The sequence below is a fragment of the Athene noctua genome, chromosome 6 (genome assembly GCF_965140245.1).
Source record: "Athene noctua chromosome 6, bAthNoc1.hap1.1, whole genome shotgun sequence".
Lineage (NCBI taxonomy): Eukaryota > Metazoa > Chordata > Aves > Strigiformes > Strigidae > Athene > Athene noctua.
Window position 1 is genome coordinate 7,735,417 of NC_134042.1, and position 25,816 is coordinate 7,761,232.

Below are 25,816 nucleotides of genomic sequence, written 5' to 3' on the forward strand. Positions count from 1 at the left end.
TCTGGTTCAGTGCTCCGCATTGCTTTTAGCACCTAAGCCATCATGCCTGATGGCTCAGCTGAATGTTTAAGCTGGGACCTAAGTCCTGGCTACTTGTGATGGGAGAGGCCTTGGTCGTACACCTGGTGGTGTTAAATGCGTGCTGGTTCCCTGTGAGTAGCAAGGAAGGCAGATCTTAGCATTTCTGTGGAAAGAGACAGTACTGCTGGTCTTTCCTTAGTCCAATAAATATGTATTACATTGAATTGAGCAACGGTGTCTCGTTTAGGTCGTGTATGGCAGTCTAGGCACTATAGAAATACTTGGCTATCTTGTTAACCTGAAACCTGACATTTGGTTGTAGCTTATTTGGAGCCTTTTCCAAGACCACTAAATATTCCTGGACCTTGAACTACAAGATCCTCTAACACTGAGCATGAGGGAGAAGGGTAGGGTGACACGCAAATTTTTATGGGAGTAAAATCCTGGAGTTCCCTTGTGAATCTTGGAGATGGCTGCCCCAGCTCAAGCTCAGCCTGCATAGCTGCACGGTGTGGGTGTTAGTGCTCAGCTGACCTTCAGCTTCTCCTCAGTGATAATTCAGTGGGGTAAAAGGATGTTCCAAAATTATTCCTAGCACTGTGAGATCACTGAAAAGCTTGTAAAAGATTTTAGCCTTGCAAAGGAGGTCTTAACAGTTAGCACTGTGCAGGGAAGAGCACTGGGAGGGAAAAGCAAGGAGGCACGTTGGCTCAGGCAAACCAGGCAAGTTCTGGTGTCTCCTGCTCCCTCTGTGCAAGGTGAAGAGGATCTGAGGTGGCTGGAGATAGGGCAGTGTTGCCTCCTCCAGACTCAGGTCCCTTCCCCGCCTGCTCCCCGGGCCGTCCCCCAGGCCGAGATACCCGCAGCAGCTGTGTGCAGCAGGGCCCTGGGGCCGCAGGGCTGCCAGGAGGGGCTGTCACTGCATAGATCTGACCCCAGGACAAGGCGTGTGAGGAATTCGGTGGCCTCACGTAACCGTGGCTGCGTGCTAGTGCTTGGGCTGTTTCTCAGAGCAGTCTCCTTGGGGACCTGTGGATTTACACAGCAGCTATACTCCCCTCCCATAGCTGCTGCCTCTATATTGAGGGTAGTAATTCCCAACATAGGGGAAATGCTTTGCTGCCCCACCACACACATGAGCCTCAACATCAACCACGACCGCGGTGAAGCAAAGCCCAGGTGCTCCCGGGGGCAGCGAGCCGTGCTGGGAAGCGAACATCTGCCGGGGTGCATCTCCAGCTGGGCGACCAGAGGGCTGGCAAAGACTCCCAGCATGGTAGCACCATGCCACGTTGGGAAGAGAGGCATCCCCTTCACAGGCCTCTACGGCTCTGTGCTTCATCTCGGACTGCAAGATGGAGAGGAAGCAGAGTGGAAGGAGGTGGGCTAATGTTGCCTTCTTTCTATCCTCGGGTATCTCCCCAGCCTTGTTCCCCACTCAGCTGTGGGAAGTCGTGGCTCCCGCTAAGAGGATGGGAGCAGCCTGAGAGGACCCTCTTTGCTGGTGCCAGAGTCCCCATCCAGTCCCCTGCCCGGGGCAGAAGAGATCTGAGCAACACTGTCGACAAATCAGGAGAGGAAGACGTGTGTGTGTGCATGTGTGCGTGTATGGGGGGTGGCGGGATGAGAGAAGCCACTGCAATGCCAGCGGGCTCTTGCTCTTTGGAAAGGCAGATCTGGTGTCAGAAAAAGGAGCGGGGAGAAAAAATGCCCAAGTTATTGGGGAGGTGGCGGTGAGAGGGGATGCATCCCAACCCAGCTCTCACTGGAAGAGGTGCTGCTCCACAGCCGCCCTCTCCCTGCCTGATCCCAGGAAGCTGGGAGCTGCCGCGTTCATGCTGGAAACACTCCACTTACGTTAACATATGTACTTTATATGCCTAGGGTAGCTAAAAGTGCTGCATTCAGATCCCCGAGGAGGCAACTGCTGTCTGGAGTCCAAGCGGATGGATTTATTCGGCTGTCCCCATGTGCTCTCTCCGTGTCGCGTGGGCGCTGGGCTGCAACCCTGTCATGTCGCCCAGGAGATCGCGGCGCTGTGCTCCTTCGCTTTCATCCTCAGGGCAGCGATGCTGGAGGTCTTGCGGTCCGGCTCGCTGTTCAGCTCGTAGCCATTGAGGCCGGGGCTCATGCCAGCCGTGCCGAAGAGGCCGCCCATGTGAGTCTGTCCCACGTGGCTGCCGGGGCCGGAGACGCCGAGGAACTCGGAGACGCCGCCAGCCGCGTGGGGATGAGCATGGGGGGACATGCAGGAGGGCACCGTCTCGCAGGGGACGACGCAGGCGGGCACGGGGGAGGCGGCTCCGTTGTTGCCGATCCAGGAGGGGTTCTGAATCTGGGGGTGGGAAGAGAAATGTCAGGGCTGCCCCGTGCAGGACGCAGCCAGTGGCTGGCCTTGGGGGGGATACAGAGTGTCCAGCCCCGGCCCTGCTGCGCCAGGGGCAGCCGGTGTGACGGGGTGGGGCATTTTGGCCCCCGCCAACAATGGGACCCACTGAAACCTCCAGAGCCAGCAGCTCCCCTCCCAAATCTGTATGCCAGCCCACACGGGGCCAGGGGGTGCGGGAGACTAACTCATAGGGGAGCAGAGCCCCTCCTCTGCCGCAGTGACTCTCAGTTCCCTCTCCCAGCCAATTTTGGGTTTTTTGCACCATGAGCACTTTTTGGAGCAGGGATCAGCACAGAAAACCCAGTGTTATCCGCAGTGTTTCCGTGGGCCTACCCACTCCAGAGGGAACAGGCAGAATGGGATGCTGCGAGACTGCTGAACTGCCCTCCTGCCCCAGCTCGGGGCTTTTTCATGCCGCTCAGACATGCCTGTCGGAGCTGAGCTGCTGGCAGCCCCCAACGCAGGCAGATTCCCTGCCCCTCATTGCCCACTGAGGAAGCATCACCCACCCTGCTGCAGAGCAGAGCCCTGCGGAGCTGCTGCGAGTGGCCATCTGGGCTCCTACAGCGTCGCTCATGGCAGGATATTGCAGAAGAGCAGGGGGGCTCAGCATTTGCTGGTGGCAGTGGGGACAGGAGCACCCAGGACAAAAGCAGGGAGAAGGCAAGTAGCTAGCTGGAGTGAGAGCAAAGGGCCCTTCACCCCAGCGCCCTGCTGCACCGCTCACCCTTGGGCCCTCTCTGATCTCTTACCTCCGCAAATTTTGCGTTTTTTTGATCTGTAGGGCTGGGAGAGAAGGGAGCAGTATAAATTACAAAGGCAAGAGGAGGGAGTGCTGAAAAGGCTGCTGAGAGTGTCCTCTGCTTGAAAAGCTGCTTTGGCATCTCTCAGCTGTTTCATAAGGGCTCCTTGTTCAGTTCGGGGGAGACGCCAAGCAGGAGAGAGGTCAAACGCTCTTGACTTGGCTGCGGGGGAGCTTTGGTGCGGCGCTGACTGGGGAGGTGGCTGACAGCCGGGGCGTCAGGGCGGGGAGGGCTCCCAGCCGATCTGCGAGGACAAGTCGGGTTCAGAGCATCACGCCTGCAGAACTGCACCCTCAAGCAAATTCTGGGTGGCGGGAAAAGGAGTCGGCAGGGCGGAGGGAGCGCTTTGTGGGGGCAGAGCCCAGCCCTCCAGCTAATGAACTCTTGTCTGCCCTGGCATGGTCTGAAGGCAGTGTTGTGAAACGGGGGGTGGCCCAAAGCTTAGGAGGCTACTGTGGTAACAGGTTTCCCAGGAGAGGAAGCTAAGGCAGGGAGGCGGCTGTGTCACCTGCCTCCTGGGCCAGGGCAGGAATGGTTTCCACAGGCCCCAGGAGCAGCCCCAGCTATCCCAACAAGGCTGATCCCACCCTTCCTTTGGAGCAGAAACCCACGAGTCCCTTGGGAAGCATCCCTAGACGTCACTGAGTGCGCTGTGGGTACCGCAGCCCAGGGCTGGGAGACTTCTGTGGGAATTTGCCAAGGGAAAAAAACCCTTTTGTCCAACTGCCTAAAGAAGGGACATGGAAACCCAGGCATGGCAACAGGGAGCCTTTCTGGGAACTGCTGGGTTTTAGGCATGAAATAGCCTTTTGGACCTCTTCCAAACCACGAGGAAGTTAGTGGGTAGCGGCACACATGATGGGAGAAGGACAGCAGAACGTGAGCAGGGTGGGCCGTGCCCAAAGGGTGGTTGCACAGTGTCGCTCAGGGCTGGGGTTGGTGCCTGCTTTTGAGATGGCTGCTCCAGGCCAATGTGCATGAGGGAGCCAGGCAGGACACCCAGCTTAATAACTCCTGGCCCTTCGGTGCTTGGCCATATAGCCCCAGCCCCGGCACTTTTACAGTCTTCTGAGGGGAGGAGGATGAAGCTGAAAAGCGAAGCATCACTTGGGGGGACTGGGAGCAGAGGCGGTGTGTCCAGCAGGCACTGGAACCGTCAGACCAGGAGGGGAGGATGCACTCACCTGGGCGTAGTTCTCAGCACGGGTGAGCAGGGGCAGCTCGTAGGCAGTGGAGAAGTGGGTCCGGACCTGCTGCATCTGACCGAACCGCTCCCGTTTGCGCCATTTCGCTCGCCGGTTCTGAAACCACACCTGGGGAGAGGGCGACAGGGGGCTGTGAACAAAAGGGGAGCTGCTGGCCGTGGCTGGGAGCCCCGCAGCCCCGGGGAGCCCGCTGGCTCCGAACACAAGCCCTGAGCCGGAGCAGCATCCTGCCCTGCATCCCTTGGAGGTCTGGGGCCAGCCTGCGCTCCCACACTGGGAGCACCCCAGGCAAAAGGTGCTGCCCATGGTTCGGTGTCCTGCCTGTCTGGGGATGGTCACAGCCTGGTTTGCCCTGGGCTAGCCCATCTTCCTCACACCCCTAAGTCAGTGTTACCATGGGGCTGCCTGTAGCTCTCATGCTGTCGGACAGGCTCAGACGAGAAGTGTGAATGCATCCCTGTGTGCTGCTGCCAGGCTGAAACTAGCAGTGCTGGGGCTTTCCCCGGGCCTAATTCTGGCTGTGACAATGCCACTGGCTGAGAGCTTGCAATTCTCACTGAACTCTCAGTCTTATTTTTCTTAACTGTTAAAAAAAATATAAAAAGCATAACAACCCTTCCCTCCTTAGCTGCAGAAAGGACAAGTGCCCTTCTACAGCGTTGCGTGCCCTTTGCTTTACACCACGTTTTGTTTGCAGAGCTTGCAGCTCTGCTTCACAGTGCTGCTCAGATGCCTTCAAGGCAGAGGAAAGACCAAAACCCTGTTTCTGCTCTTATTTTTACTGGCTTGACATCAGTGTGGATTATTGCACTGTTGTCAGCACCACTGTTCCTGATTTGCATCAGCCTAAGAGAGATCAGAGCCTGGCCCAGTGTCTTCAAAGCCTCTTGAAGCTTGTGAGTCAGGGAAACACATCAATCAAGAGCCGCTTTGAAGGCACTGAGAGATGCAGGCGATCACCAGGGGCTGGGTTGTGCAGGTCACGCCAGTGCATGAAAGGAGCAGTCCTAGAGCCGCTCGCTTCTGCTTTGAGTTTTACACGGTGACTTGCGGAGGGGGGGGACACCGCTAACCGACAGCTTGGCCCTGCCTGTGCCTGGCTGTGGGGCAGATCCACTGCTTGGCAGGCGGCTGGAGAAACCAGATGTCAGGTGGGAAGCTCACATCTTTGGAGGACAGGGGGGCGAGCCAGGCACTGGGCACAGGGTGGGGCAGCGGGATGGCTTTTGGGGAGGGCAGGAGAGTGGTGGCATTTGCAGCCTGCATCAGCAAAGCTAGGAACTGCTCCAGGGAGTGACAGGCCTGAGGGTCTGTGGTTTCTGGTCTGAGCTGACCTTCTTGCTTGTGCTGGAAGAGTTGTTTCAGGCTCTCCTGGCTGAGTTTCCCCCTCCCTGCCATGGTGGCAGCCTCATGCTGGTCTCTCGCAGCTCCCCACCGCTGCCAGCCCCGTGGTGCGTGTGGGCAGCTGAGGGTCCAGCCGTGTGCTGTGGCCTGCCCAGGCACCTCCTCCCCGTGTGGGCTGGGGATGGTGTGGGGGTTAGTGCCCATGGCAGTGCCACCGAGCCATTCACAAGCCAACCCGACTAGCCATACCCAAGCAGCAACCTGATATTAACCCCCCACCCCGAATCAAAAACCCTGTGAGGATTTTCAGCAGGTGCAAAAAGCGCCAGCAGAAAGGTCTTAACGTTATCCCAGCTGAGCTCATGCTGCACATGAAGAGTGTCCTACTGGAGCAGGTTTGATGCCCCAGGCATCTGTCTGTTTTTCTTCTACCTCTTCTTGGCACAGGCGCTCCAGCCCAGCTGCAGGCCAGTCCCAGGGCTGGCCCAGATCATGCCGCTTTGATCTACAGATTCAAAGTTAGCGGTGGTGACCCGGTTCCTCCTCAGGCGGAGGAGGCCCCGCTGTGCACAGAGGGGTGCAGAGCAGGTAGGGAGCAGAGCGCTGGCTGTGCATGAGGCCAGGGCAAACATATGCCAGGCATATGCGGCCGTCCCGCTGCCCGCCGAAGGCACCGGCTGGCCTGCCCGCACACCTGCGTGGCCACACAGGGCAGCTCGCCTGAGCATCCCGCCCTGCAGCGTGACCTCCGAAGCCATCAGCGCGGGGTCTGTGCTCTTGGCTTCCCCAGCACAGCGCCAGAGCTGCAGGGAGGTTTCCTGGGGCTGGCTGAGGCGGAGCGGGGTCTCCACAGTGCAGGGTTTTGCTCCGCTGCTCCTCATTTAGGCTGATTGAACTGGTGCTGGCAGAGCAAAATGGTTTAAACTGGCAGTTCCTGAATTGCAGTCCCTGAGCGGCTGGTGGGCCAGGAGGCTGTGGCAAACTATCACATTAGGCTGAAAAAGAAGTGTCTTCAGTTCAAGTGCTGGTGCCCGGCATGCTGGAGGTACTCCAAGGGCTGGCAGAGAGCCACTGCTCCAAAATACTTGTGACAAAGTTTGGACCACTTTTTGAAGTTCTCCTTTCTCCTCTGTTCCAAGTCCTTTTAGGCTGCTTGGTACCTTGCAGTCAGGTTTCTCCAGACCTCCACAGTGCTCCAGGGAAAGCAGGGCAGGCGAGGCAATGCGTAATGCAAAGACGTCAGCAGAAAACCAACTAATCCTAAGTATTTCCTCAATCTTAGAAGACACCTGCTTTTAAAAAGCAAATTTAAAACCCAACAAAAGCTCATTTTCCTTTCATTGTCTGTCACCTTTTGTCAAGAGAGGCTGCTATGGGATGGGGATGTGACAGTGGAGGCTGCAGCACTCGGTGCAGCGTGTCCTCTGGGGTCAGGACAGGGTACTTCGTGCAGGGATAAGCAGTCGCTGTGGGCTGCATCTCAGTGTTAACAATTAGAGTGGGAGTGTAGGGTAATGTCATATATCTGAGTCCTGCAGACAGTGCTTTGATAAGCCCTGACGTACCAAATCAGCCCTATAAAAATCTACAGAACAGAAAATGTTTCATGTCTCCATAAACATTCAGCCATATGCTGGTACCTAAATCCATATGCATACACAACTGACGTGCTGCAGGGGGTGGAGAGGCCGGGGACAGCCTGAGACAAAGAAGGCAGGAGGCTCCTGCTCGCTGTGGCCGCTACCCTGGCACCCAGCCGGTGCTGCTGGTCTGCCCCTGCCACCAAGCCCCAGGTGCCCTGCACGGGGCACAGGTGGGTGGGCTGAGCTGGGTCCTCACCCACGCCCCTCTGGCCACGGCTGGATAGTTGGGAAATGCATCGCTGAGTTTGTCCTTCCTCCAAGTTAAGGAAAAGGTGATTTTTTTTCCCCCTCCTTCCTACCTGCCCTGGTGCAGTGGTGCAGGGTGAGGTTGGCCTCTGCATGTGTGGTGGTGGGCCAGTGGCAGCCACGGGGCCAGATCCAGCCCGGTGCCCCACGCCCTGTGCTCAAACCCCGCCAGCAGCATCGCTGCCCCGATGCAGATGACAGCTGCCTGCTGCGTTCAAGCCTCTTGTGCTCCCGCTCTCCCCTGGCAGCCTCGCAGCAGCCATTCTCCCCATCCCTGTCCTCTGGCCCTGCTGCCCTCCTCCCTCCCTCCCTCTGTCTGTCTGTCTGTCTTCTGTCTGTCTCCAGGACCCCATCCCTCTGCGAAAGGCCAGGTTGTCTCCCCTCTTCCCAGAGATGGCCACCAGTCCTTTGCTTTCCAGCCTGCAAGAACAGAGCCAGAATTCATCCTTGAGCACTGAAACTGGACACCATTTTATCAGTGGCCTGGAATGGGAAATTGGAGCCTGGGATGAGAGAATTGAATAACTCGAGCTTGTTTTCATTTCATGTTTAATTTCCTGCAGGCTTAGCTCAGTCTTTCCGCTCCTTCCACCAGCCTCCCAGGGTTTTATGGGGGAAAAGGGATCAAGATATATTACTTCTTGCTTTGCTTTGCTTTTTTTCTTTTCTTTTCTTTCCAAGGCGGTGATTTTGCTACAGCGGAGTTTGACATTTCCCTCTCACTTTCAAGCCCCCGCCTCATCACAGGGTCACCGCTGAAAACATTTCATTAACGGTCGCAGCAATCATAAGGCTGGCTCTGAGGGGGGCTGGCTGAGGGGTTATATTCCCTGGCTGTGAAGCCTCCTTCCAGCCCCATCTCTTTCCTCTCTGCCACAGGGCAGGCCAGGAGGCAGAGATACTCACAGCCCGAGGGACATGAGCAGCCGGAGCCACGCTGGCGTGGACTTGGGTTGGGTATGTGTGTGTGTGCATGAAAGGGGAGGGAGCCATGTGTGAATAACACACGTGTGTGTCTACCATGTTTCTCTAGTGCCACCGCCTCAGACATCTGCCGCAGCCCTGGGTGGGCTCAGGCAGTTGCTGGTATGGAGCAGGAGCTCTTTCTGGGGCTCTGCAGCCCCAGATGTGGAAGAGGAGGAGAAAGGAATGGGATACGCACTCTGTGTAGGACCTACATGAAAGCATCACCTTGCAGGTTTGTTTCGGAGCCCTAGCAGGCTCTTGCTGGCTGGGTGGCTCCTGTCTCTGCACAGGGCTTATGTGTGGATCCCACTTCGGAAAACGGGGCCGTGCAGTAGCTTAATTTGGCAACAAGGGGCCAGGTTGTGGGGGACAGATGGGGAAAACGTTGTGTTGCATCGCAGGGGGACTTTGACATTGTCGGACATCAGCACCTACAGATGGAAACCAAGCAGAGCCATGGAGCAGGAGAGGGGCCAGGCTGTGGGATGCCACTGCTCCACAGACAGCGTGGCCCGCCCCATGCCCGCTGCTGGCATGAGCTCTTCTCCAGGCACCGAGATCTCCAGCAGCTATTTCACTAATGAAGCGTGAGCTTGGGAAAGGGATGGAAAAAACAGAGCTGCCACTTGCCTGTCTGGGCTCTGCATCTGCTCCCGCCTGCAGCGTGGCGGCTGGTTGCGCTCCTCAGGGAGCAGGGCCTGGCCGGAGGGGACGACCTCCAGCCAAAAGCTGGCTCAGCCGTGGGAGGGAGCATCACACCTCAAACCGGCTGGGCGCCTCGCCTTCCTGCCGCTCCGCTTGGCTTCGCTCAGCCTTGCAGGCAGCTGGAGCTGGCCTCCCTGAAATCATCCCAGGACGCTCGCCATCCCTTAGAAAGCTGTACCTTCCTTGGGAGAGGGACTGCTGAGCAGCCAGAGCCCCTGCCAGCTTGGCGGTGGGTGTCCAGGTGCACAGTGGCTATTTGGCTTGCAGGAGGAAAGAAGTAAGGGGCTTGTGGCTTTTTTATGATTTCCACCCTCTGCCATGGCCCTTGTTAGGCCCTTGGGCCTTGCAGTAGACATTTGCTTCACCATCGGTCTCCTGGGCTGCTTCCTCGTGCCCATGCCCACTTTTCAGCTGTGAGCTGATGGCTCTCGGTGCTGCAGTGCTGGCAAGGGGAGGCCCCAGCAGAGCAGAGCTGCTCAGAGGGGTTGGAAGGCCAAAGCCAAGCCTAAACACGCTATAACACAACCCAGAGCTGGAGACAGGCACTAGGTTGATTCACTAAGGCCCTGGCCCCGAAAGCCTCCCTCGTGCGAAGCACAGCCCCGTGCCATCAGCAAAGAGCCCTGTGCCACCCCAGGCTGCGTCCCCACGCCTCCCGGGGGCTGCCACCGCCGTGCCGAGGCTGAGCAGCTCTCTAGCCAGCAGCCCCAGCTCCCTGGGCACCCTGGGGGTGCCCCTGGACCTGCCAACCAGCACACACAGTGCCAAGCACTGTGACATGAGCCTGCTTGGTTCTCGCTCTCCAGTGCCAGAGAGTCTGTATTTCCACTGGTGGCATGGCAGCCCTGCATCACAAGGCTGGGTGCTAGGTGCCAGCCCACAGCCCAAGGGATGAGGGCATTCCTGGCAGGGCTGGGGGCGTGAGCGAAATGCATGAGTAAAATGCAGAATCACAGAATCATCTCGGTTGGAAAAGACCTTGAAGCTCCTCCAGTCCAACCATGAACCTCACACTGACCGTTCCCAACTCCACCAGATCCCTCAGCGCTGGGTCAACCCGACTCTTCAACCCCTCCAGGGATGGGGACTCCCCCCCTGCCCTGGGCAGCCCATTCCAACGCCCAACAGCCCCTTCTGCAAAGAAATACTTCCTAAGAGCCAGCCTGACCCTGCCTGGGTGCAGCTTGGGGCCATTCCCTCTTGTCCTGGCGCTTGTTCCTTGGTTCAGGAGACTCATCCCCCCTCTCTGCACCCTCCTTTCAGGTAGTTGTAGAGGGTGATGAAGTCTCCCCTCAGGCTTCTCTTCAAGGACTGAGGCTCTTCTTGGCTGCTTATGGTGGGCAGCTGTCGGGCTGCTTATCTCAGGGCAGGCCGAAACCCCCAGGCCACCCCCTACCCTCTGCCAGATTTCCTCCCAGCTGCCTGGGGAGGTGCTTCTACCCTCAGCTGCAGTGTTACCCAGTGGTAAGTGGGGCATATGACCCACAATTTGTGTCTTGCATCTGCCTCGCCTGCACTGGCTCTGCTAGCCGGCCCTGAGCACTAGCTGTGACACGCTAGCTGCGCACCCGGGCTCAGAGGTGAGCAGGAGGAGCTTGCCGCCCTCCAGCACCTCATTCTCATTCCAGAGTGAAAGTGATTTCATGCGCTGTGCAGTTGGTAACCAGCTTTCCAGGAGACCCCATCAGCATTTGTGATGTGGCCCTGGGAAATCAAGGGCTGCGTCCAGTGGCAGAAAGAAAGAGCTGACATTTGCAGCGCTGCCTTCCCTGCCCGTCCTGCAGTGCTCAGCACGCTGCATGTGGGATCAGCAGGAATCACACTCCTTTCTACTGAAATTCAGCCATGTCCAGCCTGAAGGGAAATAAACTGTGGGGAAGAAGAGCACACCAGTCCTGCAAATCAGCTTAGGCAAGAAAAGAAAAATCCTGCAGCCAGTTGAAACTGGAAGTAAATGTGCAGACTAAAATGGATTTAGGCAAGGCCTGACTGCTTCCACTGTTTGCAACAACTACTTGTAGAGGTCGGAGCAGAGGGCAAGCCAGGCTGCCTGGCACCTGGGAATCTTCCTGGTAGAAGAGGTACAGTCAGATGTCTCCACAGGCCAGCTATTCTTGATGCTAATGCAGGTTCTGTGGTGGTGAGCTGATAAATGCCTGCAGATGGAAGTCACGGGATTAGCTGGACTGGAGAATGAGAGCCTAAACCTCAGGGTAACCTTTGATGGCCATCAAAGCGTGAGCTGCAGATGTCTGCTCCAAGTGATGGTGCTCCTTTTTCACATGCATCTGAGCTCTGCTAGGCCCTCGGTTTAACCTTAACTCAGAGGAGAGAGCAGCACTCACAGAATCACTCACTCCTTCAATGCAGAGTTTGGCTCTGCTGGACCCCCAGGTTAGTTCAGGGGAGCCAGTTCATGTGGGTCAGTTCACGTGGGTGCGACCACAGTGTGGCTGTTTGACTCTCCTGCTCCCCTCGAGGTGGTGGAGCACCTTTTTGCTCCAGATCACCAGGCTCTGTGCAGTCTCAGCACCCACTCAGCTGAGCAGGCGACAAGGGCTGCCTTTCCTCCATCACCTCACACTCACTGGTACTGAACATCCTGGTCACCTCTGCAGCCCCATCTTGCCAGACAGAGCCCATACTGTGGGAAACCTTGCTCCCACTCAGATTAATGAACCTGTGTCCCCTGCTGACTCTCCTGAAGGAAGTATTTTTTGTAATAGCTTTGTTTAGGGTGACAGTGAGGTTTAATAGCCTGCCACCCCGTTAGTTCAAGGACAAGAGGCGTCTCTGTGAACACTGAAGCTCGGGACAGCAGCCCAAATAAAGGAGCTGACACTAGTGTCAGACATGGGCATCCCTCCCCGTCCATCCCCACTGCAGAGGTGTGCCAGCCTGTGGCACAGCAAAGCACAACAAATTTGCAGCGTTTGTGGTTCCATTCCCCAGAGAGTGGGGGCTTGTTTGCAGCTCACCCACCCCTCACCCAGCCCCACATCCTCTGTTACCTGTACACGAGCCTCGGTGAGGTCTGTCCTCATGGCTAGCTGCTCCCTGGCATAGACATCTGGGTAGTGGGTCTTCTGGAAGACCTTCTCCAGCTCCTCCAGCTGGTAACTGGTGAAGGTGGTGCGGTTCCTCCGCTTTTTGCCCTTGTTGCTCTCCGAGTCGGCCTTGTCCATGGGGCTGGGGAGGTCCGTGCTGGCCCGGTCCTGGGGCACTTTCACCCCGGCCTCCTTCACGCTGAGGTAGCTGCTGTCCATTCCCGAAGGGTCCGAGCTCGGCTGCAAGTCAGCCTCTCCCAAACTGCTCTCCTTACCTGTTTGGGTGGGGACAGGAGGGCAGGTTTGAACAGGGTGGGGAGTGGGGGAGTGAGAAGGAAGGAAAGAGATGTAAACCTTTTGACTAATTGATTGCTTCAACCAATTCAAGCTAGCCATGGCAGCTGGTCCCCAAATGCAGGCAGAGAGACTACAGCACCCTGGGCAGAGGAAGAGGAGGGAGGTGAGGCAGAGGGCTGCCCCGGGTGCAGGAAAGCTGCTGCCCTCAGCCTCAGCAGGTGCTGGAGCTCAGCTCAGGGGTGGCATGGGCACCTGGCTGGGCTGTATTCAAGGGAGGACGTGGCTGTTATGGCACAGCCCGCGAATGCCAGCACAGCCAGGGAATGAGAGGTTGGGGCGAGATCTGCCACCTCGTCCCAGTCCCACTCCAGGACAAACCCAACACGCTCACATGCCGAGCAAGACCCTCCTTCACCATCCCACCACCCACAGGGGGACTGAACCCCACGGAGCACTGCATTCCTTGGTCCTGGCCACAAAAGAGGACAGAGGCATCCAAACCCAGGCCTCAGACGATGGTTCCCAGTCACCAGCCCGTCTCTGCTCCTTTACTGAATAACACGCGGTAGGAAACCAGGGGCACAAAACACACAGTTGAAAACCATGCAGCCATGCATGGCGCTCGATGGGATCTGTCTTCTGCTTGGGCATCCCCAGGCGATGGTGGTGTGTCAGCAGAGGTGTTCCTGACTGACCCCCCACGGTCACCCCCACAGCCTTCTGCGACTTGCACTGCTTTTGGCAAAGAGGAAATGAACGGCACTTAGTGCCACAGAAAAGGTTGGTGTGAGACACCTACAGAAACACCCCAACCTGTGTACAGGGCAGAGAAAAATGAGAGAGGAGTCTGACAGCAGCCTGGGAGGCTGTTCCTGCCTGACTGCTCCGAGCAATTAATAACTAATGGGCCGTGATCCACGAGAGCACTATGGTGAAGCAGGAGGCGGACATTTCAACCACTGCAGTGAGCTGGTTCCTCTCTAAGGCTTAGCAGCTGTGAGTAAAACCACCTTTGAGCTTCTGTAACCGGGCATACGTATCCTCAGGCACAGGCAAAGCGCTCTCTCCTGCCCACCTCCTGCCCCCAGTGACAATGGTGTCCCTTTCATTCACAAGTGTGCTGCCATGCCAGCAGGACCCTGGTGGGGACCCGTGGCAAGTGGCCATGGTTCTTACTTGCCTGCTGCCACTGCTTTGTGCAGCAAGCTGTCCCAGACCAGAAAAAGAGGGACTGGCGTGAGCGACTGGCCCACCCAGCATATGCTGCCCAGCGCAGTGTCACACCTGCTCACGTTTCTGGCTGGGCTCTTTGGACAAAAAAGCACAGTAGCCCTACTGCAGGGTTTAACCTTGAGCCACTCTGCCAGGCTCCTAAAGGTCCGGGAAGGAAAGGGTGCAGTGGTACTTCCTATCCATGCTCTCCTTAGCAAGCCGAGATCATACTAACTGGCTAATTTTTTTTTTTATTTTTTTTTTTAAATTTCGCATTAGCCTATTTTTAAATGTTCTCAGTCCAGCATCAGTTTTTCTGGGAAATAGCTCCACCATCAAGTGATGTCCCCACAGGGAGCTTTTCTCCAGCACTGTCATATCCAGGGTCATAAATGCCAGCTCAGGCATCTTAGCCCATGCCTTTGGAAATCCCCATTTTTTCCAGCGCTCATCGCTTGTTACAACACCCTCCCACCTAATTCCCTGTATATTTATAGCTTAACCCTTCTGTGAATGGCTCTGTCATGGCTTTGCAGCCAAAAGCCCATGAGCGGGCTTGTGAGGAGGTGCACGTATCCTCGCCCATTTCTCATTTTTGCAGCTGAAAGACTGCACTGGGATGTAAAGAGGAGATGAAATGTACACGTCACCTTTGGGCGAGAGGAAGGCCCAGGTTTAAGCTTGGGAGGATGAGCTATGAAAGGGATTTGAGAAAAAATTTGCCCAGTTAGTAGGGAGGAGTGGAAGGCAAACCTGGGATGAAGGCACTGGAGGTGCAGGAGCTATCATCTGCCACTACCACCCCACTGCGTTTTCAGGTTTATTGCTTTCTCTAATACTGTGCCCTCGGGCTTTTGAGGAGCTCCCTGTACAGCTCAGCAAATTCTGATGGTGTCTATCTCAACTCTCTTTGCTTTGATCCTTAGGAACATTTTGCCAAGATTTATGCTCCCTGGGTGCCAGGACTGGTGTCCAGACCAGTGACTGCCACCCTGCCTCCTCTTCGCAGCTGCACCATCCGCTGCTTCCAGGGGATGCAGGTGGACAGACCCATCCAAAACGGGCTGGGACAGTGCCCTGACTCACAACCTGGGTAAGTCATAAGATACAGCCGTGATATTTATTACTTTCAAAACTAATGATAATAAAACAGTCCAGAAAGTCTGCAGCAGTGGACTATCGCCTATGAGTCAATAGAGTCAGAGTAATAAATAAATAAAAGTATGCCAGGAAATTTTTTCCTCCTTTGTTTGTTTTTTGTTATTTATGATGTCAGGAAGCTCAGTACGTTTTCCCCCGTGCCTTTGTGCTGGCTGCCTCCCTAACTCCCAGGTCCCCCGCAACTCCAGCAGCAGCAAACGCAAGACCTGAGGCCTTTCCTTGGGAACCCCTCTGCCGTCTCTTATCTGCTTGAGCGGCTCAGCTAGCTGGGGAAGGGTCTGCACAGACACACACACACACAAAAGCTCTGGCTCTCATCTAATTTCCTTGGCTGCATGGCTCAAACTGCAGCTGGGAGCTGGGCTTTCAGCAGCAATAGTTGTCTCTACCACAAGCCACCAGCCCCAAAGAGCAAGCGACCGGCCGCCAGCCCAGAGCCCTCGGTGGTGTCACAGCCATGCTGCTCGCATGCTTCCACGCTGCAGCAGGCACAGGGTCACGATTCTATGATTCCATAATTCCTTTCCTTCCACTGGCAGGGATGAGCTGTCTCTGTGAGAGGGGCAGCAATAGTGGGAGGGAGGGCAGGAGGCAGGGAGCACGGATGGCAGCGTAGGGAGAGGATGGCGTGCATCTGCCCTCAGCTGAGCATCCCAAAAAGTAATGCTCATTCCCTAGAAACAGGCTCCCTGACCTCCAAACAGTCATGGTAACTGCTGAAGTGAAACAAATTACATACATCTGCATATGGATATGCCCAGACTTCCTGTAACTGGAGATGGCCTCAAAGTTTCAGCACAAAGTTTGGGGTGTCTGTTTCTAATCAAACTTAGAGAGACCTTGAATTACACATTGTGAAGATCTCCATGACAAGAAGGTAATGTGAGCATCACTGCACCCTTACAAGCCCGACAGGACCACTTGGTGCCTCCTTCACTGCTCTCAACTCCGTCCTTGCCATCATAGCAGTAGAATGAGAATATTTTCCGGCTTCCCATGCTTAGACCCTGCTCTCCCAGAGCCTTGGCTGCCTGCTAGACCATCGGCACTTCCAAGACCTTCCCTGAATCATCCTGTGTCCGTTGCCAGTGGGCAGGGACAGCCCAGGACATCTGGACACAGGCCCCAAGCATCAGACTGCTCTCTCCCTTTCGGGCAGGATGGCTGCCTGCATCCCTAGTTCATCTGGAGGGGGGGTTATGTCTTTCTGATCTCACCGTGTCTGTCCTGGGAACCACACAGAGGAGGAAGGTGCAGGAGACAGACTGTGCTGCATGCATGGCCATGCAGTGATCCCCCAGGACGGCCAGGCATCACACTGCTCTGCTGACACCTTCCTGGAGGGAACAGCCGTTTTCACCATGCCATCACAATGTTTGGCTTCACAACTCCTATCTCTATTTTTTTCCTGAAGTATGTTATTTTGGGAGAGTGATAAAGTAAATCTTTGCCATGCACAATAGTATCCATGAAATTTAATTTAGAGCAAAGTCAGCTTGGTGCATCTACATGGCAACAGAGACTGGGAAATGTCAAATACATGCCTTAGGGCCCAACTTGAGATGATAGGTCTCCTTTGCACAGTACATGCATGACAAGCCACAGTTCCTTATTGACAGACTCCTTCACATAGATCCTGTGATTGCAGCCCCACTGATTACAAGGTTCCAAGACAACTACACAGCCAGCAAAACCCAAGGATACAGCCAGCAAAGGAATGTTTTCCCTAGGCTCCAAGCAAAGAACCCTGCAGGATCTTGGCATTGTTCATGCACTACTGTGGCACCATCTCAGAATCACAGAATCATCTCGGTTGGAAAAGACCTTGAAGCTCCTCCAGCCCAACCACGAACCTCACACTGACCGTTCCCAACTCCACCAGATCCCTCAGCGCTGGGTCAGCCCGACTCTTCAACCCCTCCAGGGATGGGGACTCCCCCCCTGCCCTGGGCAGCCCATTCCAACGCCCAACAGCCCCTTCTGCAAAGAAATCCTTCCTCAGAGCCAGCCTGACCCTGCCCTGGGCAGCTTGAGGCCATTCCTTCTTGTCCTGGCGCTTGTTCCTTGGTTCAAGAGACTCATCCCTCCTCTCTGCACCCTCCTGTCAGGGAGCTGTAGAGGGCGATGAGGTCTCCCCTCAGCCTCCTCTTCTCCAGACTAAGCCCCCCGCAGTTCCCTCAGCCACTCCCCACCAGACCTGTGCTCCAGACCCTGCACCAGCTCCGTTGCCCTTCTCTGGATCTCATCCAAGCTATTATGGTCTCAGTGAGGAGCTCCATGCTATCCCAGCCCTGGGGGGCTCCGAGTGTAACCTGGGCCACCTACCAGCACACGATGGCTCACAGAGCCTGCCTGCCGCCCATGGCCAAAGCATGTGGCATGGGCAGCATGTGGCTGCACTAGGCTGCCTCTCTGCTCTCATGTTAAATGACGCAGGGGCCTGCTGCCTTCCTGCCCAGTGTAGGCATGGGGGTTTTCTCCCCCGACCATCCCCAGATCCTTATGGCCTCCTATGCTGGCCATTTCATGCTGCCTTTCCCTGCCTGCACAGCCCTTGTCTGGCTCTTACTTTTCATAGCGACAATGCTTTTTCAAAAAAAAACCCCAAACCTCACAAACCTCAGTGCAGATGTTTAAGAAGACTTTTTAAATCCAGTTCTGGCTCTTAATGTCATTCTCTCAACTCCTGCTTAAATATCCGTGCGAAAAATTTTGCCTAGATAGGGTTTGGGGAGTGTATTCTACACTTCTTACCAAGGAAGATTTGCACCACAGCCCAGCCAGCACACCTCCAGGACTTGGCTGGCCGTAGTAACCTTATCCAGTCCTTGTGATCTTGCCTTAACACATGCTGAAGCCATTATAACTTGTTCCCAAGTTATCTGTTGCAGCCTTCTGCCTTCTGTCTGTCATTGCAGTCTAGAAGTCAGCACAAGGCTACCATTTCAAAAATATTCACATTTTGCATTATATAGGATAAAATGGAGAGGCTAGATTTTAGACATATAAAGGCTCAAATCTCTAGGTTTATTTCTGTTCAGGGAGTCAGGGTTCTTTCAGCCTGCAGATGTAGAGAAGAGTTAAAAATGGAGAGAAGACCTAGAATATTTTAGCTGAATGTGGCATCATTGATTTTATTAGCAATGATCACATATTTAATATACCTTCACTCTTGGGCCCACTGAAGTGTAAAACTGGGCAGCATTGATCTCTTAAATGCAGGTGGTAGAAGTCTATGTAAGATACAAGCCATTGGCATTGTTCTGGAAGCTGCAGTTAACCTTGCTGCTAGGCGCAAACTGGTTGCAGCATCTCCATTTCAGCTCTGGATAAGGATGAACACATTACCTCGTGTCCAACCCACCAGCAGCTCCCTTTTAAGTCTGCATAAAGCAGAGCTGGTTCCTATATGAAAGCACATCTGTCCATCTATCCCAGCCAGGGAGCTCATTTGGTTGACCCTGTAGAACCTGCCGGAAGGCTGGGATGTGCTCCAGGCAGCTCCTCTGCTCACAGCATGGCATGCGCCACCCTCCCGTTGTGCTGAGGAGATCACTGCATGAATGTGCTCATCCGCATGGACACCATTCACCTCTGCTGAGCCCCACCAAAGCTGCTGGCGCTGCTGCCCTGCTGCCTGCAGCCTCCTGAGGCTCTACAGCAAAGAGCGGACATAATGAAACCCGCAGACTAAAAACAGCTGTGAAATACCTGGCCACCTTGGGGAGCTAATTACAGACAGCAAATTCCTACAGAAAAGCCTACTTGTGTAAGGATGAAAGGGGGAGAGGAGCGTGTCTGCTGTGCTCCTCCTGACCACACCAAGGGTTCTTCTCTTCAAGAAGAGACTTATTTTTCTGAGCAGAGCATACAGCAGGAACAACCCTAAGGCCTAGAGCAGAAAGGTCTCAAAAACTCCTTCTGTTCCAGAAAGGCAGTCTGGGGACCGTGCCAAAGTTGCCACACAGCACCGGTGGGTCCATAGGCTTTTGATGGCACCGCAGCCGGTGTATAACTTAAGTCACTGACTCTGTCTCCACTCTGTGTGCCTCAGAGATGCTTCCCTGCGAGCCAAAACCGTCTCAGTCCTGACTGCACTTAAACCCTCTTGTGCCTGGCTGGTTACGTTTGGGAACAGACAGCTTGATAAATATTAACTCTAGTGCTGCTGAGAAGTTTACATCACAGCATGCCTGGGGAATGTGTGGATGTGTGTGTTATTTGTTTGTGGAAGTTGCTGTTCCACTTGCTTTTTTTCTGAACTTGCTTTTTTTTTTTCCAGTGCAAACATCTGCTTTCGAGGGCACGCATTGCTTTATTGTCTGATTAGCTGAATTCACACACCCTGTGGCTACTTGGGGAGAGACTGGCATCGTGTGTACAAATGCAACATGAACTGCTTGCTCCTCTTTCATGTTATTTAAAGGACACTAACAGAACTGGCTTTTATGTAAACAAATCAATTCTGAAAACTCCACATAGAAGCTGTGGCTAGAGTATAAAGGCACAGTTTATGTCCCAAGTCCTTCTTCATATGGCACATTCATTTGAACAGCAAGAAAAAGAGCTGACAAGTAAATTTTGAAGGCACAAAAATGCTTCTAGCAACCTGCTGTAATTGCAGTTGACCTCCTGCTCCCAGAATGCGATACAGGAAAAGAGAAAGAGCAAGAAAATGTACTGCCATTGCCTCCATGGGGAGAAAATGAAACAGCTCAGTTGTGTACCAGGGCTTGCTCACTACTGAATATGAGAGGATATTATTGTTTATGCCAAATATTCTGGAGCTGGGCATCTTGGTTCTCTCTGACAAACTCATGAATTTCTTCGTGACCTGACTCTCCTCTCTTGACACCTGAAAGTCTCCAGTGGCTGCAGGGGATGACACACTGCCTTGGAGATGTGCTCCGCCGTGCCAGGACCAGCTGCAAGATGGGTTTTTAAGTGACAGTGGAGGAAGCCGACACTCACCTCTGTACAGCTCAGTGGCAGCCAGACCCTCAGCAGATCCCACGCAGGCAGCCCCAGGCACAGGGCTGAGGGTTTTCAGCATGCCAGACTACATGCAAAATCCTGCTTGAAACTATGACAGTCAAGATGGGTCAGCTACTGCATTTTAAAATCTCTTTTTATTTCCCATTGTGAGCATGTCACAAACAGCTGGGAAATAATCATGGATTCCTGCTATGTCCTACTCGTGTGTCTGCCTAAAACAGTGCATGTGAAGCAGAAGTCACCTGGTACCTCTGATATATTGCCAGTGCTTGCCTGCCAAGGAAGATGGATGAGGCGGACAAGGATTGGAAGGGGGCTTGAAAGGGCTTTCAGTTTCCTTTTGGCTCTGAATTTGATACCTTCTGGATAAGTAGTCTCCTCCTTCCAAAGCAAACCTGCATTGCCTTGCCATGGCTGTGGTCGCCTGAGGGTCTTGGCTTTTCTCATGTTCCTCAGAACCAGATGTGAGCACCTAACTGCTCTGGAGACAGGGCTCAGTGCTGAATAAGACAAAACATGGGAGCTCATAAAGAAAATGAAACCGTATCACTACTGTAGGGCAAAGTACTGAATGGGATTGTCTCAGTCATAGACTCATACCTACAGGCAGGCCAGTAGTTGTTTATTGGGAGCTAAGGCCAAAACGGTCCACAGACCCTTTGTGTAGATGAAAGGCAGAACAGGCAGGTCCCTCTGCTGTTTGCTGAAGTCCTTGTTCTCCGCAAACAGGCAGCACAGGGTTTTGCACCCCTCGATGCATTGACCCAAGGTGGGGGCTCTGTCCTGCTCCTGTCTGAGCTGAGTGTTACTACCCGGCCGTCAGCATCTGAGGAAGCACCTGCCTCCTCTGCCTGCCTCCCTTACTTTAGGATCTTCCAGTTCTCTCAGGGTTGTGTTTCCTTTAGAAAAATCTAGATACATCAAGGTTGCAATGTCACTTCTCCCCTGTTTGGAAGTTATCTCCAGCCAAGTTACATGACGGTAGTGTTTAAGGCAGCCAGGATTCAGCCCTGCTCCCTGCTCCGAGGCGTTGTGCAGTCAGGCTGTACCTGCAGCGGGGAAAGGTAAGCACTGGGGAGCTCTGGGGCTGATGACAAGCGATGCCGTTCAGTGCCTGTGGAAACACTAAGGGTCGTTCAGATGTGAATGACAGAGGAGGGTGATGCAGGGCTTAGAGCTAAGCTCTCACTCTGAAAGGAAAAGCATAAGCCTCCCCATCGGATGCAGATTTATGTATTCATCTTAACCTCACCCTTGCCCTTTGGCCAAGATACCTTGCTTAAGCACTGCAAGACAAAAGGGGGTTTTTCACTGCAAGTTATCTCCTCCAGAGCTTTCCCCCACAACCAGTCAGCACTTCCCTCTCCCCCACAACACGTTCTGGATGTTCCACCTACAATTTCCATCCAAAGCTGGGCGCTGGGTGAGCAGGGCACCCGCTCTGTCAGGGTGAGAGGGGGGCATGAGGTTCCGGTGCCACCTTCCGTGGTCTCAGTGTGTATGTATATGTATTCCAGTATAACCGCCTGCCAAGCGAGGACCCACTGGCCCTCGTGTGTGACAGTGGGTATCAATGAACCATCTAATTAGGGGAGAGTAGGGGGACGTTTCTTCCAGCTGGTGGGAAAGGCGGGTGAGGCAAAACCGCCTGAAGTGAGTTGAGCCTTGCTCTGATGTCTGGTTATGGCACAGTTTAATTCCCTGCTGCCAGCTTGGAGAGTGATTCAGCCCATCCTATGTGTCTGTGCCTGCCCGGACAGTGCGCATGCTGTCGGTCGGTTGGTGGGTCCGTCAGTCTGTCTCTCTGCATTCTTCTGTCTGCTTTGCCAAAGCAACCTCTTGGCAGCAGAGGCAGCAATGCATTGCTGAAGTTCAGCTGCCTCCCAGAGGTGACTTCCAGTTGCCTGTTTTGTGCTGCTGGTAACAGGGCTGGAACTGCAACCTGAAATAACCGGCAGAGCAGAGGGGCAGGAGGAGGGAGGTTAGAGCCATTTTGTCACGAGTTGAGCAAGAGCTCAGCTGCCTCTGCATTATGGAGTCCTGGTTCAAATTAGTGACAGACAAACTTCAAAAGGCTTGCAGGCACCGGCCGGAGAGGCGTCTGAGCGGGCTCTGCCCAGCTGAAGCAGCAGCCTGCGGCTCTAATCCAGCAAAGCACTGCAGCATATGTGTGTCCTGGACTACCCTTAGGTTTAAAGTAAAGCGTTATGTACTTCAGATGGGCAGTCAGACAAGCCCCAGCAAATTCTCCCAGCAATGCTCCTGTGCTGCTCCTCGTGCTTCCCAATCTGGGCTCCCCGGTGCCCCCGTGGAGAAGAGCTGGGGACTCTGAGTCTGGATGAGGTGCTGAGGCAGCCCCATCGCTACCCAAGTGCAATGCATCTCAGGGGGATTGGGGTGCTAGCATTTTTGTGTGGAGAATGGAAAGCAGGAGTGATGGGAAAGCTGGAGTAAAAACAGAAAACACCCTAAGTTGGCTGAACCTCACTGAACCACAGAAAGGGTTGCATTTAAACATTGGGCCAAAGTTTGGGCCAGGTTCTTTAACAAAATAGTTCTGCTATTCTTCAGTTTTATACAGCTGATTAGTAAAGAAAGGCCCAGACGAAGGAAGAAAAACATTCAGCCTTCCCCGAACCTGCCCATTGTTGGAAGCACAGCTAAAACTTATTTCCATTCTGACTGCACATTGCAAAACTCAAGGCCAGCCAGGTCTGGGAATTGCTAATGTTCCTACAAGCACTAGACTTTTAGAAGTATTCCAGAAAGAAATTAGGTTTCTGGCTACCAGACCCAGCATTTCACAGTCACTGGGGCTGGGCGACAGACTGGCATCAGCTTTTACTGGCAGAGAGAAAGAGGGCAGGAAAATCACAAACTGAAGCAAGAATCAGCACAACCAAACTGGGAACTTGCCAACCAAGAAGGAAGACAAAACAACTAACAGCAAACCTGAGGGCGGCAGATTGTTTCCCCCAACCTCTACACCCCTCCTCTCTCCATTGCTCAGGTCACCCGCTGTAAAAAAAATCTCCCTGCCGTAGGGTCACAAGATGGGGATGGTGCTGCAGCCCCGCAGGGGCTTCCTGCTGAGGAGATTCTGGTGCCGAGGGAGAAGGGGGAGCCTGGACTCCCGACAGGGTCTGAGGGCAGTGGACACCCCTGCTAGCCAGGGGCTGTCGTCCTCAGTCCTCATGAGCCCCCCGTGCTGTACAGGGGGTGCACGGCAGCCTCAAGGTCTCATTGACCACAAGAGCTGTTCCCAGGTATGGGGGGGGCATAGCTGTGCTGCGTGGCCTGGCCGTGAACCGCAGCTTGTCTACGCTATAGCTGGGGAGAAAGGGCAAAGAAAGAAAAATCTGACTTGCCTGGAAACTCCAGTTGCCCCTTACACAGTCTAAACAAATATTTATTTAAATTACTCTGAACGCCCCAGTCTTCTTATATGTGTCCCAAAAGAGTGTCATAAAATGTCTGTAAAAAGGACTCCATTAACCTCTGCTGCCCTGCATTAGAGGCACATATTTCAGCTTCAGTTAAACTGAAGTTTAATAAACTCTTGGCCTCTCTCGGATCCCTCCAGCTTCTGTGGCAGACAGTCCTCCCCTGCCCCAGTCTGGCTCCAGGTCTACGTCCATCACTGGAATTTGCCATGAAGAGCCGCCACCACGGTGGGGAAGTGCCAGTGCTGCTCCTGCCTCCAACGGGAGCCCACCATCAACCGGGGGTGCTACACTCTCACGCCTGGGATTGTTTTCTGTTGGGGCCATGACGGGGAGGGAAAGGATGTTTGAAAATCTCCCCCATCTCTCCTTGGTCCCAAAATTTAACCCCCAGCTTACTGCATTTCTATCTCTGGAAGGTTAGCTCCAGATCCTTCGTGTCACAGCAGAGAGAAAGTGCATTTTCCCCATGGGGGCCAGGGTAATCTAAATCTTTTGAATGATACCAATTGCTGATGCAAGCCGCTGTGCTGAGGAAGGCACTGGGAAACACTGCTTGCCTCACGGTTTAAGTGCAATGCTTTCTTCAACCAAAAAAACATATATGTGTAGTTTATCACATTAAGAGGAATATATCTCCTCTTAATGAAGTTTTGCCAGCTTATCAAGGAGTAAAAATGATACTGTATGACTTGGCCAGTTGCTCTCATGAGACATCTGTGCAAGAGCCCAGGCACATGGATCACAAAGGAAAGGGATGAAAATGATTTACAGAAGCAGTGAGGCAAAGGTTTATTGATAATGAGGCACTACTAGGAAATGAGATTAGTGTGTGTAAGATTCCTCTAGTAAATGAATAATGAATAGTATTCGCAGCCAGCAACTTATGTTTTTCCTTTTGAGTTGAGAATAGAGAGACGCAGGGTAAATGACAGTTATTAAGAAAAATCCATTAGGTAGTACTGAGCAAGGAAAACATCCACAAAAGTGAGCTCTTACTTGTGAAAGCAGAGTCGTGACTTGCTCAAAGGGTAAACTGTGCTTGTCAAGTAATTCAGAGCACTACTCACGCTGAGGTTGGAGAAGGGAAGGGGGATTTCATTTCACGCATGGACTACTTCACCTTGCAACACATTTAATTGTCACCAGGAGAAAAAAAACCAAAACCAAAAACAATGAAAAACCAACAGAAGTAGATTTGCATGAGCTGAGAGAATTTGGCCTTTATACTTTCTTTTCCACCTCTGTGGTTCACTTCTCCCCCAGACAGCCTATGCCCAGTAAGCCACACTCGCACAGCATCCTCCCGTCCTGCACATGCTCTCCAGCCACTTGACCCTGACCACTGAAGTTACTGGGGTCTGGCCACTGCACTTGGTGGTGACCGAACCAGCCCAAGATGTAGATCTCTCACCATCACCTGCAGTTCCTTTATAAAGCTACTCCGGGATCAAATTTTTCTGGGGACAGACTGAACGGAAGAAGACATTTGTCCCTTGTGCTGGTGTGGCTGCAGAAGACACCCAGTGTGGTGTGGCTCCACCAGCACTGATGGATGGCTTCTGCTAGCTGGGGGTGGCGCTGGCTGCTCAGCAACACAATTACACCCAACACTGGGACCAAACATATCTACTGGACCCAGGGGAATGAGCAGCGAGAGCACTGTGTGCAGGGCTTTTGTGCCTTTTCTCTTATTTCTTTTCTAACATACTTCTTGCTTTGTGGCTCTTCGGATTGTATATACTGGACCCATACCCCTGGTGAACAGTTCTCCATTTTCTTCTCATCATCCAGAGTGAGAAGGCAATCCTTACTGCATGGCATCCACACCCTGTTCAGCAGCGTCCTCTGGGCTTCCCACAGCATTCAATACTGGGAAGGTTGCACAGAGATGCCTGAGCCACAGTGAGCCCGGGGGGAGGTTGTATGGGTGGCAAACTGAGACAGAGAGCCACCAAGTGTACAACAACCACTCTGAGATTTCCAAGCTTGAGTTTTAGAGAGTACTTATCATTGTCTAATATTTTTGCAGCTTGGAGACAAAGGTCAGTGAGAACGGTCAGTGTGAGGTTAATGGTTGGACTGGATGAACTTCAAGGTCTTTTCCAACCGAGATGATTCTGTGATTCTGTACTGTTGGCCTCAGCAGGTGCCCTGAATCATGCAATACCTTTGTATCTTGGTCACCCAGTCCTAAGCCCTCGTTCAATCCGACACACTCCCCAGTCTTCAGACCAAGTTTCTGCCACATCCAGATTTCCTATCCTAGCCTTCTGCTGCTTCCCCTGATACAGCTTTCCTTGTGCCTGTAGTTACATCCAACAATGTGCTCCCCTACT

At 53.8% G+C, this 25,816-nt stretch overlaps 1 protein-coding gene across 1 annotated transcript in view; it reads right to left on the reverse strand.

Moving 5' to 3' along the window:
* Window positions 1-2,032: 2,032 nt before the first annotated feature.
* ALX4 (ALX homeobox 4) overlaps window positions 2,033-25,816 on the reverse strand; it is a 39,181-nt gene continuing 15,397 nt past the window's right edge. The window contains exons 2-4 of the mRNA XM_074909228.1: window positions 12,334-12,644; window positions 4,398-4,526; window positions 2,033-2,356 (exon numbers count right to left, since the gene is read on the reverse strand). Of these exons, the coding sequence (XP_074765329.1) occupies window positions 2,033-2,356; window positions 4,398-4,526; window positions 12,334-12,644 (764 nt within the window). The remainder of the gene's footprint in view (window positions 2,357-4,397; window positions 4,527-12,333; window positions 12,645-25,816) is intronic.